Source organism: Oreochromis niloticus, linkage group LG2 (genome assembly GCF_001858045.2).
Source record: "Oreochromis niloticus isolate F11D_XX linkage group LG2, O_niloticus_UMD_NMBU, whole genome shotgun sequence".
NCBI classification, from domain to species: Eukaryota; Metazoa; Chordata; class Actinopteri; order Cichliformes; family Cichlidae; genus Oreochromis; species Oreochromis niloticus.
Genome location: NC_031966.2, coordinates 23,384,941 through 23,405,180, shown reverse-complemented (window position 1 = coordinate 23,405,180; position 20,240 = coordinate 23,384,941). Strand labels below are relative to the sequence as shown.

At 41.6% G+C, this 20,240-nt stretch overlaps 3 protein-coding genes across 32 annotated transcripts in view; all 3 read left to right on the top strand.

Annotated features, from left to right (window-relative positions):
* The window catches only part of LOC100711027 (protocadherin gamma-C5), a 285,882-nt gene that overhangs the window by 158,416 nt on the left and 107,226 nt on the right, over positions 1–20,240 (top strand). The gene's annotated exons all lie outside the window — the stretch shown is intronic.
* LOC112842431 (protocadherin gamma-A3-like) lies at positions 2,753–5,301 on the top strand. The gene has a single exon (XM_025898999.1). It carries the CDS (start codon positions 2,848–2,850, stop codon positions 5,284–5,286), a length of 2,439 nt encoding a protein of 812 aa, XP_025754784.1. The 5' UTR covers positions 2,753–2,847; the 3' UTR covers positions 5,287–5,301.
* Positions 8,749–12,554, top strand: LOC112842434 (protocadherin gamma-A5-like). Its single transcript, XM_025899003.1, has one exon. The coding sequence runs from the start codon at positions 9,747–9,749 to the stop codon at positions 12,144–12,146; it is 2,400 nt and encodes a 799-aa protein (XP_025754788.1). The 5' UTR covers positions 8,749–9,746; the 3' UTR covers positions 12,147–12,554.

The window sequence follows — 20,240 nt, the reverse complement described above, 5'->3', positions numbered from 1 at the left end:
CCAGCGCCGAGGACGCAGATGTGGGCAGTAATGGTCTACAAAAATACATATTAAACACAAATGACATGTTTGATCTGAAACAATACTCAAGTCCGGATGGTCGAAAGTATGCTGAGATGGTTTTACAAAAACCGTTAGATAGAGAAAGTGAGCCAAAAATATCACTGAAGCTCATCGCTATAGACGGTGGAAATCCGCATAGATCTGGTACTGTAAATATAGATATTACAGTGCTGGATGCTAATGATAATCCTCCAGTGTTTAACCAGTCTCTCTACAGGACTGCCGTTTTGGAAAATTCATTAAGAGGTACCTACATCACGACAGTGAATGCAAGCGATGCAGACATCGGGTCAAACGGTCTTGTTACATATAGATTTTCAAACATGAAAGAACAGCTGGCTGACATATTTCATTTAGACGAAGCTATGGGAACTATAACACTCGCAGGGCACCTAGATTATGAAAAAGAAAAGAAACACGAAATTATGATCGAAGCTATGGACCAAGGAGGTCTAACAGATTCGAGCAAAGTTCTAATTGAGATTATAGACGTCAATGATAACGCACCTGTTATAAATGTGATGTCATTCTCCAGTCCTGTGCCGGAAGATTCTCCCTCTGGCACCACAGTCGCAATAATAAACGTAATAGATGCAGACTCAGAACAAAATGGTCAAATTAGCTGCGCAACAGACAGCGCTCTCCCATTTAAAGTGAAATCCACAATAACTAATTACTATGCATTAATAACAGTGTCAGCTTTTGACAGAGAACTTGAACCCGAGTATAACATAACTGTAAGGGCGAGTGACTCAGGAACGCCATCCTTGTCAAGCACAACAGTTTTACGACTGAGAATTTCTGATGTTAATGACAATGCGCCATTATTTGATAAAAACAGCTACCTTGCTTACATTACAGAAAACAATTCCCCGGGAATGTCCATATTTTCGGTCAGCGCACGAGACAGTGACTGGAATCAAAACGCTAGAATATCATATTTTCTCGAAGAAACACAGATCAGTGGCAATCCAACTTCTTCTTATATGTCCATTAATGCCGAAACTGGAGCTGTTCACGCAGTTCGCTCATTTGATTATGAACAACTTAAAGAGCTTAAGTTTTTAGTCAGAGCACAGGATGGAGGCTCTCCTCCACTCAGTAGCAATGTGACTGTGAAAATAATTATCCAGGACCAGAACGACAACCCTCCTCAGGTTCTGTACCCAGTCCAGACTGGTGGATCTCTGGTGGCTGAAATGGTGCCTCGTTCAGCAGATGTGGGCTATCTGGTGACGAAAGTGGTGGCTGTTGATGTGGACTCTGGACAGAATGCCTGGCTCTCCTATAAACTGCAGAAAGCCACAGACAGGGCGCTGTTTGAAGTGGGCTTACAGAATGGAGAAATCAGAACTATCCGCCAAGTCACTGATAAAGATGCTGTCAAACAAAGACTGACTATTATAGTGGAGGACAACGGGCAGCCCTCTCGTTCAGCTACAGTCATTGTTAACGTGGCGGTGGCGGACAGCTTCCCTGAAGTGCTTTCGGAGTTCACCGAGTTGACACACGACAAGGAGTACAATGACAACCTGACTTTTTACTTAGTCTTGGCTCTGGCTGTGGTTTCCTTCCTCTTCATCACGTGTTTAGTGGTTATCATATCAGTCAAAATCTACAGGTGGAGACAGTCTCGCATCCTGTATCACTCCAACCTCCCTGTCATTCCATATTATCCACCACGTTACTCAGACACTTTGGGGACAGGGACTCTGCCACATGTGTACAATTACGAGGTGTGCAGGACGACTGACTCCAGAAAGAGTGACTGTAAGTTCGGCAGAGCTGGTAGTCAGAACGTGCTGATAATGGACCCCAGTTCTACAGGAACGATGCAGCGGATACAGAGTGAAAAGAGCATTCTGGATGAACCAGACTTTCCTCTAGAGGTTAGTTTTTCCTTTTCAGCGCTTTAGCTTAGTGGCACAGTAAGTTTTCATTTTCAGCACCATGGACAGCACACTTACTTTCCACCAGTTGACATAGTTTTTGCAGTCACATGAACAACTTTAAAAATGATTATCTTATCCATATTCTCAAACAATATCGTGATGTTATATTTTCCATTAACATATTATTAGTATTATCATTATAATTATTACACTGCCAAGCGAAGTGGGATACACAAATTATGCCGATGTTTTTCCACATTTTAAATGTACTAAATATTATTCATCAATATTCACAGTTTCCTCATGTTTTTGTTCTTTGGAGGTTTGCCTACTAAATATACCGGTTTTTCCTTGTATTCGCTGCTCTTCTTTAACTTTTGTATTTATTTCACTATCTCGACTTTAAAGCGTTTAGAAGTTTAGAGCTAATTAAAGCTTATTCTTCTAAAGTTGTTATATATCACCTTTGGTCTCGTTTGGTATACAGTATGTGTCTTTATGCTACATGTGGTGCTATATATTTCTTCAGTTAATATTATTTGCAACTAATTAATAGTTGAGTTGTTCTGTTCCCGCAGTATGTTGCATAGTTGGTTTTTTTTATGCATTTGCAGTTTATTCGCTTCTCTACTTGGTTTGGACTCTAAGTGACGCTGTTGATCAGGAAAACGTTGGGGTGTTGTTACAGACAGCCGAGAGAAAAAGGAGAGGTCTAAAACCAGTCTTTATTCAGAGAGACGTTCGAGAGAGTCGCAGTGAATCTGCTTTTTTAATAGCAATCCAACCGTTTTAACAGTTAAAGGCGCATCGCCATTGAACTGGGATCCAATTTGCTTTTTTATGTGTGACCGACTGATCTCAAGTCGTGTTTTGGATTTTTTTTCGTAGCAACATGGGGATACAGCAGCAGCCATTCCGAAAACGGCTGATGTGTGAAACGACAACATGGCTACTGTTCATCTTTGTCTTCATGAGTTCCACCATCAGAGGCCAAATCCGTTATTCAGTACCAGAGGAGATGAAGGAAGGTTCTCTTATCGGTAATGTAGCTCAAGACCTCGGTTTGGATCTGAGAAGGCTCCGTTCTGGCCGGGCCCGGATCGTGAGCGGAGAAACCAGTCAGTACACAGAACTGAAGGCAGACAAAGGGATTCTAGTCGTGAAGGAGAGAATTGACCGAGAAGAGCTTTGCGGAGACGTAACGCCGTGCAGTTTAAGCTTTGAAATTATTTTAGAAAATCCCATTGAACTGCACAGAGTGACAGTAGAAATATTAGACATAAACGACCATGCACCGACGTTCAAAAGTAAAGTGATTAACCTAGAAATTAGTGAATCTGCTACAGTGGGGTCTCATTTTGATTTAGAAAGCGCATATGACCCCGATTCAGGAATTCACAGCTTGCAAAATTATGTTTTGTCCCCTGATGATCATTTTGTCTTAAAGCAGCTCTCTAACGCCGACGGAGTTAGATTCGCTGTAATGATTTTACAGAAGCCTTTAGACAGAGAGTTGAACCCACACCTCTCCTTAAAGCTGATTGCAGTAGACGGAGGAACTCCACGGCGATCTGGTACAGTGAACATAGAGATCACTGTTCTTGATGTCAACGATAATCCTCCTGTTTTTAATCAATCGCTGTATAAAGCTACTGTAGCAGAAAATGCGCCAATAGGCACCTATATAACTACAGTGAATGCTTCAGATGCAGACAGTGGTTCAAATGGCTTGGTTTCCTACACGTTTTCCAACGTAAAGGGGAAATCCGCGGAAAAATTTGAAATTGATAGTTCCTCCGGAAAAATTACTGTTGTTGATAACATTGATTTTGAAAAAGACAAGAAGTATGAAATAAGAGTGATCGCCAAAGACCAGGGAGGACTGAGTGATGCAACCAAAGTTGTCGTTGAGGTCCTGGACATAAATGATAATGCGCCACTTATAAGTATAATGTCATTTTCGAGCATCATTTCAGAGGATGTTTCTCCGGGTACAACTATAGCTGTTTTTAATGTTAAAGATGCAGACTCAGAAAGAAACGGTCATATAACGTGCTCAATAGATTCTAATCTCCCATTTAAAATCCAGTCTTCTTTGACCGATTATTACAATTTGCTCTCAGATGTAGCTTTTGATCGAGAAACAAAACCTGAATACAACATAACAATAACTGCAACCGATTCAGGGTCACCCCCACTTTCTACACAAACAAATTTGCATCTAAAAATTTCTGATGTGAATGATAATGCGCCGCTCTTTACCAAACCTAAATATTCGGCCTATGTCGTTGAAAATAATGTCCCGGGGGGGTCAATATTCACAGTCAGCGCACGAGATCATGATTGGAATCAGAACGCGAGAATCTCATATTTTATAGACGATGCCGAGGTCAGTGGCAGCTCAGTTTCTTCGTTTGTGTCAATAAATTCTGAAACTGGAGTGATACACGCAGTACGCTCGTTTGATTATGAACAAATTAAACAACTTAAATTCAAAGTCAAAGCGCAGGATGGAGGCTCTCCTCCACTCAGCAGTAATGCGTCTGTAATAATATTTATCCAGGACCAGAACGACAACCATCCTCAGGTTCTGTACCCAGTCCAGTCTGGTGGCTCTCTGGTGGCTGAAATGGTGCCTCGTTCAGCAGATGTGGGCTATCTGGTGACGAAAGTGGTTGCTATTGATGTGGACTCTGGACAGAATGCCTGGCTCTCCTATAAACTGCAGAAAGCCACAGACAGGGCGCTGTTTGAAGTGGGCTTACAGAATGGAGAAATCAGAACTATCCGCCAAGTCACTGATAAAGATGCTGTCAAACAAAGACTGACTGTTATAGTGGAGGACAACGGGCAGCCCTCTCGTTCAGCTACAGTCGTTGTTAACGTGGCGGTGGCGGACAGCTTCCCTGAAGTGCTGTCGGAGTTCACTGAGTTGACACACGACAAGGAGTACAATGACAACCTGACTTTTTACTTAGTCTTGGCTCTGGCTGTAGTTTCCTTCCTTTTCATCACGTGTTTAGTGGTTATCATATCAGTCAAAATCTACAGGTGGAGACAGTCTCGCATCCTGTATCACTCCAACCTCCCTGTTATTCCATATTATCCACCACGTTACTCAGACACTTTGGGCACAGGGACTCTGCCACATGTGTACAATTACGAGGTGTGTAGGACGACTGACTCCAGAAAGAGTGACTGTAAGTTCGGCAGAGCTGGTAGTCAGAACGTGCTGATAATGGACCCCAGTTCTACAGGAACGATGCAGCGGATACAGAGTGAAAAGAGCATCCTGGATGAACCAGACTCTCCTCTAGAGGTGAGGTCCTGAAACACTGACCATAACCTGTGTCTGTGTCTTTTAATGGATTCAATTGCGTCATGGTAATTCATTAGATATTTTCAGAAACATAAGTCGTTGACAGCTCCTTTAATTAAAAGTTAATCGTCCCATTTGAAGTACTGCTTAATTCGTTATGGGGTAGATGAGTATTGTATTCGAATGTACATGGAATGTATTGCAATGCGATGATTTGAAACCTGCTGCACTTAGTCCTGCATTTTATAGTCAAATCTTTGTTGCACTTTTTGCATTATAACAGTCTAAAGATTTTGTGTATTCTTTTTTTCCCGTTGATACTTTGTGTGAATCACAATAATAAGCCATTTACTTAATATTTACATAATTTTTGCTATGGACTTTAAAATGAACACTTGAAAACAATAATGTTTGAAACTAATAATTGCTCATGTGGATTTAAGTTTCAAATGTTAAACATGCTTTTTTGTGTGTCTCTCCGTTTTGTGCCAGTAAGTACCACAGAAAGCAAAATTCAGCGCACTTTGTTGGTGCTTTGCTTTATTGTCTCTCGTCCTGTTTTGATCTGTTTTAATAGCTGGCTTGCTCTCGTTTCTGTCTGGATATACAGCAGGAAATCAAAATAGCCTAATTTTTCTTCTGCAACACAAATAAGACATTTCACTGTCTTATGGACCGAGTTATTTCTTTCTAGTGTTCACATATCTAACCAAATATAGTAATCAATCGCATGAAACATAAGCCAAAAAGGAATGTCTGTGTATAATAGTTTATGTAGTTCCGTGCATCCGACTCACGGGGACGCTGATGACCAGTGTGCTGAGATTTTAGTGCATATTACAGCAGTACCTTCCCACCACCTCGTTATGTCACAGAGGAAGGAGAACATATCAGAAAGGCACAGTTTGGATGAAGATATGATCAAAGTCGGAGACACCAGGAATCTATTAAGCATTCATTGGAGTTTTTATTGTTTCTATTTGCTGAAGTTTGTGTCTAAAATCTTTTTTTCTTTTTTTTCTTTTTTTTGGATAACGGATTCCACATTTCTTTGTTTGGAAGGGAAACTGTCTGACTGAACAATGACACGGCAAGTCGGTTTAATGTTGTTTTTCTCGGTTCTTTCTCTCTGCAAGGTTTTTGGCCAGGTCAGCTACTCAATTCCTGAGGAAATGGCGAAAGGATCTTTGGTCGGTAACATAGCACAAGATTTAGGTTTAGATGTGAAACGACTTAAGTCAGGAAGAGCTCGTATATATACAGGAGAAGGTACAGAACACATCGAGCTCGATAAAGAAAAGGGAGTCCTTCTAATAAAAGAGCGAATAGACAGAGAAGCGCTCTGTGGGCAGACGACGCCCTGCGCTCTTGATTTTCAAATAATTTTGGAGAATCCTATGCAATTTTATAGCATCACTGTTGAGATCACTGACATTAATGACAATTCTCCAGTTTTTAAAAACAGCAAAATGAAATTTGATATAAGCGAGATGGCTCAAATTGGGTCAAAATTTGTTTTAGAAAAAGCTATTGATGATGACGTGGGCACTAACGGGCTTCAGGGCTATTCGCTGAGTCAAAGTGACATATTCATCCTCAATCCTTATAGGATCGGTAGCAGTAGAAATGTTGAAATGGTTTTAAAGAAGGCTCTCGATCGAGAAAAGCAGGACCGTGTATCTTTAGTGTTGTCTGCTTTAGATGGTGGTAATCCGCAGCTTTCCGGAACCATTGAAATTATTGTGACCGTCCTGGATGCAAACGACAATGCGCCTGTTTGTTCTCAAGTAGAATATAAGACAAATGTAAAGGAGGATTCGTCTAAAGGGACTATTCTCACGACCGTGACCGCATCTGATGCCGATGAAGGACTACATGGGCAGGTGCGATACTCAATTTCTAATGCTCCAAAGGGAGCACTAGAGTTATTCAATATAGACGAAAAAAGTGGGATGTTTACATTAGTGGGAGAACTAGATTATGAAAAATTTCGCCATTTTGAGATAGATGTTCAAGCGTCAGATGAAGGCGGTAACGCTGATGTGTGTAAAGTTCTGATTGAGGTGCTGGACACAAACGATAACCCACCAGCAATTAATATTATGTCAGCGTCTTCCACTGTAGCTGAGGATGTTAAACCGGGCACTGTTCTGACGATGATGAACGTCCAAGATCCAGATTCAAATGAAAATGGCAAAGTCCGATGCTTTTTGGATGACTATGATCACTTTAAAATTATATCAACATCAAATAATTTCTTTACATTAATGACAGACAGTGATTTAGACAGAGAGACAAAGTCTGCTTATAACATCACTGTGACCTGCTCTGATGAGGGACTGCCCTCCCTCTCCAACAGTGTCACTCTCACCTTACAGATCTCAGACGTTAATGATAACGCACCTGTCTTTGAGAGAAGCTCATATGAGGCCTACATTGTAGAAAACAATACACCTGGCCTCTCTATATTCACAGTCAAAGCCACAGACGCTGACTGGAACCAGAATGCCCGTGTTTCTTACATACTGGAGGACTCCTACGTTAATGGAGTGCCAGTCTCCTCGTATGTGTCTGTTAGTGCTGATAGTGGAGTCATCCATGCAGTGCGCTCTTTTGACTACGAGCAGATCAAAGATTTCCACTTCCGCGTAAAAGCGCAGGATGGAGGCTCTCCTCCACTCAGCAGCAATGTGACTGTGACAATAATGATCCAGGACCAGAACGACAACCCCCCTCAGGTTCTGTACCCAGTCCAGACTGGTGGCTCTCTGGTGGCTGAAATGGTTCCTCGTTCAGCAGATGTGGGCTATCTGATGACGAAAGTGGTGGCTGTTGATGTGGACTCTGGACAGAATGCCTGGCTCTCCTATAAACTGCAGAAAGCCACAGACAGGGCGCTGTTTGAAGTGGGCTTACAGAATGGAGAAATCAGAACTATCCGCCAAGTCACTGATAAAGATGCTGTCAAACAAAGACTGACTGTTATAGTGGAGGACAACGGGCAGCCCTCTCGTTCAGCTACAGTCGTTGTTAACGTGGCGGTGGCGGACAGCTTCCCTGAAGTGCTGTCGGAGTTCACTGAGTTGACACACGACAAGGAGTACAATGACAACCTGACCTTTTACTTAGTCTTGGCTCTGGCTGTAGTTTCCTTCCTCTTCATCACGTGTTTAGTGGTTATTATATCAGTCAAAATCTACAGGTGGAGACAGTCTCGCATCCTGTATCACTCCAACCTGCCTGTCATTCCATATTATCCACCACGTTACTCAGACACTTTGGGAACAGGGACTCTGCCGCATGTGTACAATTACGAGGTGTGTAGGACGACTGACTCCAGAAAGAGTGACTGTAGGTTCGGCAGAGCTGGTAGTCAGAACGTGCTGATAATGGACCCCAGTTCTACAGGAACGATGCAGCGGATACAGAGTGAAAAGAGCATCCTGGATGAATCGGACTCTCTAGAGGTTAGATGGCTTTAATATATTTTAAGTGTGTGCAAGATGTTTTAAATCCACTAAAAAAATCTCTTTGCTGATAATGACATTTTAGATCTCAAAGGTAGCTGCTATGTTGTATGTGTTTATATACGTTTCAGTTTATGTCACATGTTATCACTACCTTCGTGTTTAACTTCACAACAAAAAAGAACAACACTAACAGGTCTTATAAATGACTTTTCACTTTTAAAGGCATCTAATGGAAGTCATTGTGCTTCAGATATCGAGTTCTTTCACTTCAGAACAACGGACAGCAACATTAGTAGTATTGCTTCCTATAGCCTCATTTCCACATGTTAAAAATTCGGTGCGGTGTCCATACTTTAAATACCAGAGGATTTTTATCGTCTTCAGTTTTTATTTCTTTATTTGTTGTTCACAGTAATCAGTATTTCAGAAAACGTATTAGTTCCGCTCTCATTTTCCTCTTTCAGTCCGTCGGCTGACTTTTTTTTTTCAACACTCTATTTTGATAGATTTACAAACTCAATATCATATTCTGTGTTACTGCCTGTTTTTCCTAATATACTGTTATTGTGATCCTCGAAATTAAACACAATAAATTCTCGATTGTTCTTTTTTCAAGTCCAAATGACAGTGTTAAGGATTTTGTAGGCTGATATTACTGAATTTGCACACATTTGACAGTAAGTTGTCCTGCGGATGAATTTTAGATGATATTCTGCAGTTTTATAGTGCGGACTCTTAGGGCCGCTGTTGACCAGAGTGTTGAGGACTGAGACCATGTTTGTAGCAGCACCGCCCATGTTATAAAGAGGGAACGCGACGCACAAAGATCGAGCGATTCTGATCAAGGAGGAAAAATACTGAAGAAATATTTTTAGTTGGAGAGATATGCTTTCGCTGACTGGAATATATACACTTGAGTTTTGACTTTGGAATACATATCTTCTGTTGTGTGGAATATAAGTAGATTGGGACTCCACGTTGGGTGAGAAATCTGAAAGAACAATGAAACGGCAAGTACTGCTATTTGTCTCTCTCCTTTCCTTCGGCCCAGTCTTCGGGCAGGTCAGTTACTCGATTCCGGAGGAAATGTCTAGAGGCTCTTTAGTTGGAAATATAGCACAGGATTTAGGTTTAGAAATTAAACGTTTAATATCGGGAAAAGCCAAGATCTATAGCAGAAATAGCAACCAATACATCGAGTTGAACAGAGAAAGAGGAGTCCTCCTCATCAAGGAGAGAATAGACAGAGAGGCGCTGTGCACAGAGAAAGCGCTTTGTGCTTTGGATTTTCAGATCCTTTTGGAGAATCCGATGGAATTTTATACGGTTACAGTCCAGATCATAGACATCAATGATAACGCACCAACCTTTGAAAAAAGCGAAATGAATTTCAAAATTAGCGAATCAGCGGCAACAGGAGCAAAATTCGACCTGGAACGGGCTGTGGATCTGGATGTTGGTATTAATGATCTCCAGAAATACGAACTAAAACCAACTGAAAATTTTGGTCTAAAACTGCACAGTAACCCCGATGGACAGAAAAACGTTGAGATGGTACTGCTGAAACCTTTGGACAGAGAAAAACAAGAGCAGATCTCTCTCGTGTTAACAGCTGTAGATGGAGGAGAGCCACAGATGTCAGGAACAATGCAGATTTTCATTACAGTTTTAGACGTTAATGATAATGCGCCGGTTTTTACACAGAAAACATACAAAGCTACAGTCACTGAGAATTCACCTAAAGGAACAGTTGTTGCTACTGTTACAGCGTCAGACGCTGATCAAGGCTCTAACAGTAAAATAACATATTCAATCACAAATACGTTAGACAATGTCCGGAAAATGTTTTATGTAAATGAGGAAAACGGGCAAGTTTCATTAATTGAAACCATTGACTTTGAAAAGTCAAAACTTTTTCAAATAAATCTTCGTGCTAATGACGATGGAGGACTAACAGACTCATGTAAGCTGATTGTTGATGTTCTGGATGTAAACGACAATAAACCTGAAATCAACATAATGTCCAAATCAACTGTGATATCAGAGGACGCTAAACTCAATATGGTCGTCACGATGATTAATACTGAGGATTTAGATTCCGGAGACAACGGGAACGTGAAATGCTTTATCAACGACAATGTACCATTCATTTTAAAATTAACAAGAAATAATTTCTATAATTTAATAACAGACAGTGATTTAGACAGAGAGAAATCCTCTGAGTATAACATCACTGTGACCTGCTCTGATGAGGGAGTGCCCTCCCTCTCCAGCAGTGTCACTTTCACCTTACAGATCTCAGACGTTAATGATAACGCACCTGTCTTTGAGAGGAGCTCATATGAGGCCTACATTGTAGAAAACAATACACCTGGCCTCTCTATATTCACAGTCAAAGCCACAGACGCTGACTGGAACCAGAACGCCCGTGTTTCTTACATACTGGAGGACTCCTCCGTTAACGGAGTGCCAGTCTCCTCATATGTGTCTGTTAGTGCTGATAGTGGAGTCATCCATGGAGTGCGCTCTTTTGATTACGAGCAGATCAAAGATTTCCACTTCCATGTAAAAGCGCAGGATGGAGGCTCTCCTCCACTCAGCAGCAACGTGACCGTGAAAATAATGATCCGGGACCAGAACGACAACCCCCCTCAGGTTCTGTACCCAGTCCAGACTGGTGGCTCTCTGGTGGCTGAAATGGTTCCTCGTTCAGCAGATGTGGGCTATCTGGTGACTAAAGTGGTGGCTGTTGATGTGGACTCCGGACAGAATGCCTGGCTCTCCTATAAACTGCAGAAAGCCACAGACAGGGCGCTGTTTGAAGTGGGCTTACAGAATGGAGAAATCAGAACTATCCGCCAAGTCACTGATAAAGATGCTGTAAAGCAAAGACTGACTGTTATAGTGGAGGACAGCGGGCAGCCCTCTCGTTCAGCTACAGTCGTTGTTAACGTGGCGGTGGCGGACAGCTTCCCTGAAGTGCTGTCGGAGTTCACTGAGTTGACACACGACAAGGAGTACAATGACAACTTGACTTTTTACTTAGTCTTGGCTCTGGCTGTAGTTTCCTTCCTTTTCATCACGTGTTTAGTGGTTATTATATCAGTCAAAATCTACAGGTGGAGACAGTCTCGCATCCTGTGTCACTCCAACCTGCCTGTCATTCCATATTATCCACCACGTTACTCAGACACTTTGGGGTCAGCGACTCTTCCACATGTGTACAATTACGAGGTGTGCAGGACGACTGACTCCAGAAAGAGTGACTGTAGGTTCGGCAGAGCTGGTAGTCAGAACGTGCTGATAATGGACCCCAGTTCTACAGGAACGATGCAGCGAGTACAGAGTGAAAAGAGCATCCTGGATGAACCAGACTCTCCTCTAGAGGTTAGTCTTCCATAAACCACAATGTTATAGTAATGAATATTCATGTATTAAATATGAACTTCTTTTTCCTGTTTTCTGGTGGGAGCTGTCCATAGTGCTGAATTCTGTCTCTGTGTGCTTCTTTCCGCACTGAAAAAAAGAACGTTGGATTTACTTAATTCAATAGTGGACATTGGTTGCACACAGATGTTTTGGTTTGGCAGCAACTTAAACAATTGATTTAAATTAACACTTCACTTTAAAACACGAGGCAATTGTTTTAAAAACACCCAAGATGCTTACATAAAACCTGTCTCCTTTTTTCAGTGCATTAAGTACAATGACACATCAGGGCAGTTCATGGAATATAAAAAGGCGTTGACGCAAGGTAGTTCAACAATTTGAAGCAGCTGAGTTTATCACCTTACTGTATTTTTTTGTTTTCGTTTAAACGAAATTATTATTATTATTATTATTATTATTATTATTATTATGAAAAAAGCAAGCGTTGATCATTTAAAGAAATGTAATCATTTTAAAATAGAAACCACTTGTTCTCGTTTTCAATCCTTCATAATATTCTGTAGTTCAGGAAGATGAACTCTTAGGGCCGCTGTTGACCATCCTTTGTTATATAGGAAAAGAAATCAGCAGTGCCATCCCCATCCTTTACGATACAGAACGAGAGAAAGACACAATGAGCAGTACAGGACACGAAGATCAGCGTATTAAGCTTCAGTTTGGATTGGAGCTGTTATTTTAAAGTTGCAATTTTCGATTTGAAAAGTGGCTACATACAACATGATGATATAAACAGGATTACTATTCAAGTGGAATCCATTTTTTACGGCAATATTCCACGGCTTATTTTACTGGAACATGGCGGTTAGAACAATGCAACGGCAAGTGCTGCTTTTCACCTTGTTTTTCTGTTTCTGCTCAGTGACTGGGCAGGTCAGTTACTCCATTCCAGAGGAAATGCCGAAAGGCTCTTTTGTGGGTGATATTGCACACGATTTTGGTTTGGATGTAAAAAGGCTGAAATCAGGGAAAGCTCGGATTTATACCGGAGACAGCGCAGAGTACATCGAGTTGAACAGAGAAAGAGGAGTCCTCCTCGTCAAAGACAGAATAGACAGAGAGCTGATCTGTGCGCAGACGGCGCCCTGTGCTTTACACTTCCAGGTTATTTTAGAGAATCCGATGGAATTTTATAGCATTACCGTGGAAGTGACAGATGTTAATGACAACGCCCCAATTTTCAAAAGAGGTGAGATGAAATTCAAAATAAGTGAATCAGTTAATACAGGGACTGTGTTTATGCTCGAACAAGCAATAGATCTCGATGTGGGTGTAAACGGCCTTCAAAGTTATCTGTTAAAGCCCACTGATAACTTCGTTTTGAAGGTGCAGAATCAAGCGGATGGAAGTAAGCTGGTAGAAATGGTTTTGCAGAAACCTTTGGATCGAGAAAAACAGGATCATTTGTCGCTTGTTTTGACTGCAGTAGACGGCGGTGAACCGCAGCTCTCCGGAGCAGTTCAGATAAACGTAAATGTGCTTGATAGTAATGATAATGCTCCAGTTTTTCCTCAAAAAATATACAAGTCAACCTTAAAAGAAAATTCGCCCGAAGGAACTGTACTGATTACAGTTAGTGCTTCTGATTTAGACGACGGATCCAATGGAAAGATATCATATACAATATTAAACTCCGTGGACGATGCTTCGGAAACATTTGACGTGAACCGAGAAACTGGTGAAATTAAACTGGTCGGAAACACCGACTTTGAAAAGAAGCGACAATATCAAATACATGTTCAAGCCAGTGATGAAGGGGGATTGGCCGATACCAGTAAAATTGTTGTAGAAATACTTGATACAAATGATAATGTACCTGCTATAAATGTCATGTCAAAGTCTAGCATAATAGCAGAAGACATTACACCTGGCACTGTTGTGACAATCATAAATATCCAAGATCCAGACTCAGGCGAAAATGGAAACGTTCAATGTAATATTAACAAGAATATTCCATTTTTAGTTTCTTCCACATCAAATAACTTTTTCAGTATAGTAACAGACAGTGATTTAGACAGAGAGAGAGCCTCTGAGTACAACATCACTGTGACCTGCTCTGATGAGGGAGTGCCCTCCCTCTCCAGCAGCGTCACTCTCACCTTACAGATCTCAGACGTTAATGATAACGCACCTGTCTTTGAGAGGAGCTCATATGAGGCCTACATTGTAGAAAACAACACACCAGGTCTCTCTATATTCACAGTCAAAGCCACAGACACTGACTGGAACCAGAATGCCCGTGTTTCTTACATACTGGAGGACTCCTCCGTTAACGGAGTGCCAGTCTCCTCATATGTGTCCGTTAGTGCTGATAGTGGAGTCATCCATGCGGTGCGCTCTTTTGACTACGACCAGATCAAAGATTTCCACTTCCGCGTAAAAGCGCAGGATGGAGGCTCTCCTCCACTCAGCAGCAATGTGACCGTGAAAATAATGATCCAGGACCAGAACGACAACCCCCCTCAGGTTCTGTACCCAGTCCAGACTGGTGGCTCTCTGGTGGCTGAAATGGTGCCTCGTTCAGCAGATGTGGGCTATCTCGTGACGAAAGTGGTGGCTGTTGATGTGGACTCTGGACAGAATGCCTGGCTCTCCTATAAACTGCAGAAAGCCACAGACAGGGTGCTGTTTGAAGTGGGCTTACAGAATGGAGAAATCAGAACTATCCGCCAAGTCACTGATAAAGATGCTGTCAAACAAAGACTGACTGTTATAGTGGAGGACAACGGGCAGCCCTCTCGTTCAGCTACAGTCATTGTTAATGTGGTGGTGGCGGACAGCTTCCCTGAGGTTCTGTCGGAGTTCACCGAGTTGACACACGACAAGGAGTACAATGACAACTTGACTTTTTACTTAGTCTTGGCTCTGGCTGTAGTTTCCTTCCTCTTCATCACGTGTTTAGTGGTTATTATATCAGTCAAAATCTACAGGTGGAGACAGTCTCGCATCCTGTATCACTCCAACCTGCCTGTCATTCCATATTATCCACCACGTTACTCAGACACTTTGGGGACAGGGACTCTGCCACATGTGTACAATTACGAGGTGTGCAGGACGACTGACTCCAGAAAGAGTGACTGTAAGTTCGGCAGAGCTGGTAGTCAGAACGTGCTGATAATGGACCCCAGTTCTACAGGAACGATGCAGCGGATACAGAGTGAAAAGAGCATCCTGGATGAACCAGACTCTCCTCTTGAGGTTAGACCACTTTAATATGGTGTCAGTGTATTTATTACATTTTTAAATAATGCTCAAATCTGTTTGTTTTCAGAGAAGTTTTTCATTTACGGGACTAGAGTCTTATATTGAATTTGTTGGTAAATTTCTTATGTTTACTTAATCTTTACTTAACATAAAATAAAAATAAATAAATACAATTTTATTTTTATAGCACCTTTCTAAACAGAATCACAAAGTGCTGCACATAAGATAACAAATCATAAAAAGGTAAAACAGACAATATAAAACAGGGAGAAATTAACCAAAAGCAGTTTTAAAAAGGTGTATCTTGAGTTGTTTTTTAAAAGCAGCTACTGAGTCCAGAGTTCTTAAGGTTTTGGGGAGAGAGTTCCACAGTCTAGGGGCCACAATGGCAAAAGCTCTATCACCCTTAGTTCTCATTTTAGTATGTTTTATATCAAGTAAGCCCTGATCAGATGACCTCAGGGACCTGCTAGGGACATAGGGCTGTAGCAGATCAGAGATGTAGGCTGATGCCAATCCGTACAAAGCTCTAAAAGTCAAGACCAGGATCTTAAATCGGACTCTAAATTCAACAGGAAGCCAGTGTAGCTGAGATAGCAACAGTGTCGTGTGTGAATGCTTAGAGGATTTTGTCCAAAGCCTAGCTGCACCATTTTGCACAACCTGCAGACGATCCAGAGAACCTTTGCTTAGACACATAAACAGTGAGCTACAATAGTCCAAGCGTGAGGAAATAAATGCATGTATAGCAATCTCCAGTTCAGAGCGAGATAAAATAGGGCTTAACTTAGCCACATTTCTTAAATGATAAAAACAAGACCGAACCAGAGATTTAACATGACCATCCAATGTGAGAGTCGAGTCAAAGGTGACACCTAAATTCCTGACAGAGGATTTAACATAAACTGAGAGAGGACCAGGGGTTTCACTATCTGGGATAAAAATCTGTCAGGAGCACATACAAGGACTTCAGTTTTCCCCTCGTTGAGTTGGAGGAAATTTGCAGCCATCCAACGTTTAATCAAATCTAAGCAGTCATTCAGAAGCTGAAGCTTAGATAAATCATGGGGCTTAAAAGAAATGTACAGCTGAATATCATCAGCATAACAGTGATAAGAAATGTCCTCAAAAGAGCTGATAGCCGAGAGAAGATATATTAAAAACAATAAAGGCCCCAAAACCAAACCTTGAGGGACACCATAAGTAAGGGATGTAGAGGATGACCTAAACTCGGAGACCACCACAGAAAAGGATCGGTGATGTAGATATGAGCAGAACCACTCTAAGGCAGTTCCAGATACACCAACCCAATGTTTTAACCGTTCAAGGAGGATGTGGTGGTCAACTGTGTCAAACGCCAACGTGAGGTCCAGCATAAGTAGAACACAGCATTTTCCTGCATCATTACTCATCAAAATGTCACTAGAGACCCTAAGAAGGGCTGTTTCCGTGGAGTGACCTCTATGAAAGCCGAACCTTATCGCAAATGCTATGTTTGTCCAGACCCACTATAAGTTGCTTAGCCACAACCTTTTCTAGAAGCTTAGCGATTAACGGTAATTTAGAGATTGGTCTGTAACTGTTCCAAAGAGAGAGGTCTAGCTGAGGTTTTTTTAAAAGTAGGAGAATAGCAGCATTTTTAAAATAAACCTGAACTATGCCAGATGCCAGTGAAGAGTTGATTAAAGTGAGCACACATAGACCAATAGACTGAAAGACATTTTTGAATAATGATACAGGTACAACGTCAAGTGAACAGGAGGATGCTTTCACTGAATTCACTAGTTTTACCAGCTCAGGTAGTGAAACAGAAGAGAAAGTATCCAAGATGACGGCCAAGATGGGGTGGAGATAGACATAACAGGTGCTGAATGTGAAAAATTCATTCTCACGTTATTAATTTTTGCAAGCAGAAAAGAAAGAAAATTTTCACAGTCCTCATTAGATGAAATAGGGGCCGCAGGTAGAGCAGGAGTAACAATGTCACTAATGGTGTTGAATAGCACTGTAGGATTTGTAACTAAGTGTGAGAAATAGGCAGCCCTCGCATCTCTGATCGCATTATTAAAAGAAATTAAAAGGTCCTTTAGGTAGAGGAGATGAACATTTAGATGTGTTTTCCTCCACCTGCGCTCCGCTTTTCGACAATCACGTTTTAGACAAGGAATACTGCCATTTAGCCAAGGAGGAGATTTGGAGGCAGAAACTCTCCTCGTTTTAACCAGACAAATTTCATCTAAAATAGAAAGGCAATGATTATTAAAAAAGATTGGTTGAGAAGTCGACACCATTATGAGGAGATAGCTGTAAGTTAAGCGCATCCGCAAATTTCTCCGCTGTGGAGGAGTTTAAGATGCGAGAGTTAACCATCCCTTGAACAGAGATTAAACGACACGTTAAAAACAATAACATGGTGATCAGAAATAAAAATGTCCTCAGAGCAAACCCAAAGTAAGAACAAGGTCCAGTGTGTGACCTTTGCTATGTGTAGGACCGGGCACATGCTGAGCAAAATGAAAAGAATCCATAATGTTGATAAAGTCTCTGGCAAAGGGGTCGGAGTCATCATCAACGTGTACATTAAAGTCCCCAACTATAAGCAACCTAGACAGCTTTATAGTAGAGGATAAGAAGTCACTGAGCCTCGATAAAAAAAGCCCATTAGAGCCAGGTGGACGATATACCACAGCAAGGTAAAAGGGATCCTTGTTTCCAATTTTAAGCAGCTGCATCTCAAACGAAACAAAATGTCCAATTTTCACGGAGCGGCAGGAGAAACGGTCCTGGAAAGCCGCAGCAAGCCCACCACCCCGGCCAGATGCCCCAGGCTGGGTTATAAAAGTATAGCCATCCGGGCAGAGTTCAACAAATGACGAGTAGTCTACGTCCCGCTGCCAGGTCTCAGTCAGGGAAAAAAAAAAAGTCTAGTGTTTTAGATAATATAAAATCATTCAACAAGAATGATTTATTAGACAGAGATCGCGCGTTAAAAGCGCCATATTCAGCGAGGTAGATGCCTCATTATTTGCAAAGGCTCAAGTTAAAGGACGTAGGTACACAGGGTTTGAGCCACCACGCTCGTAGAATCCAATCACCGAGCGAATAAAGAGTCAGCCGGCAGAAGAGTCTGGATAAACCCTCCTAAGGCAGCACGGTCTCAAAGAGCCGGGCCCAGCGTATCTAAACAGGGACGTGGAAAACATGTCCCCCTCCATGGAGCTTTTCTGAGCACAGGAGACAAGGCACGCTCGACGTCGCTTACCAGCCAAACCCCGCCGCCAGTAAAGCCTGAGCTTTACCTGAATACCTCCTCTTCTCCCTCTCCTTCTCCGTGGTCTAGAGGGACCGCCGAAATAGTCTGACGAAGATCCAGCTAATGGAGGAAGGTGGAAAATGCCGAAGGAGGACGAAGAGAGATCGTGAGGATCGGATGGATAGCAAAGCCAGGCTAGCATACACCAAGGCAGCCAATACATCCTTAAAACTAAGTGAGAACAGTAGAGTAGAAGAAAATAACACAAAAGTAGTAGAGCGCGACAAACTGCACCCGGCAGCGGCAGAGCCAAACACAGGCGCTATCATAACATAGCACAACAATGAATAACTAATACATCAATTTTACACATGCGCAAAACAAAAACAATGTTAATATGCTTGAGAGATAAATTTTTTCTAAACAGAATCTTAATGGCATCTAATCAATATTAATATACCTCAAATGTTAACCACATTCACTTCAGAACCACGGACAGCAGCATTAGCAATATTAATTTATGTTACCTCGTGTCCATTTTGTGCTGTTTCCACAATTCAAGCGCCAAAGTTTTTTGTTTCTTTGTTTTGTTAAATCTTCACTTATTTCACAGTTATCCATCTTTAAGTAAACTTGTGTTTTCCCGACGCATTTTCCCTTTCGTTCGTTCAGCTGACTTGTTTTATCGGGGCTAACCACTCTTACACCATTGATATCTTAACATCACAGTCACTGCCTGTTTTTCTTAATATACTGTTATTGTGAGCCTAGAAATTAAACACAATAAATTCCCGATTGTTCTTTTTACAAGTCCAAATGACAGTGTTAAAGATTTTGTAGGCTGATATTACTGAATTTGCACACATTTGACAGTAAGTTGTCCTGCGGATGAATTTTAGATGATATTCTGCAGTTTTGTAGTGCGGACTCTTAGGGCCGCTGTTGACCAGAGTGTTGAGGACTGAGACTATGTTTGTAGCAGCACCGCCCATGTAACATCAACATTATAAAGAGGGAACACGACGCACAAAGATCGAGCGATTCTGATCAAGGAGGATAAATACTGAAGAAATATTTTTATTTTGGAGAGATATGCTTTCGCTGACCGGAATATATACAGTTAAGTTTTGACTTTGGAATACATATCTTCTGTTGTGTGGAATATAGATTGTGAATCCACGTTGAATGAGAAATCTGAAACAACAATGAAACGGCAACTACTGCTGTTTGTCGCTCTCCTTCCCTTCGGACCAGTCTTCGGGCAGGTCAGTTACTCGATTCCGGAGGAAATGTCTAGAGGCTCTTTAGTTGGAAACATAGCACAGGATTTAGGTTTAGAAATTAAACGTTTAATATCAGGAAAAGCTAAGATCTATAGCAGAAATAGCGACCAATTCATCGAGCTGAACAGAGAAAGAGGAGTCCTCCTCATCAAGGAGAGAATAGACAGAGAGGCGCTGTGCACAGAGACGGTGCTTTGTGCTTTACATTTTCAGATCGTTTTGGAGAATCCGATGGAATTTTATACGGTTACAGTACAGATCACAGACATCAATGATAATGCACCAACCTTTGAAAAAAGCGAAATGAAT

Coding starts and splice junctions, on each gene's coding strand:
- LOC112842431 (XM_025898999.1), top strand. CDS start 2,848: ATGGGGATACAGCAGCAGCCATTCCGAAAACGGCTGATGTGTGAAACG.
- LOC112842434 (XM_025899003.1), top strand. CDS start 9,747: ATGAAACGGCAAGTACTGCTATTTGTCTCTCTCCTTTCCTTCGGCCCA.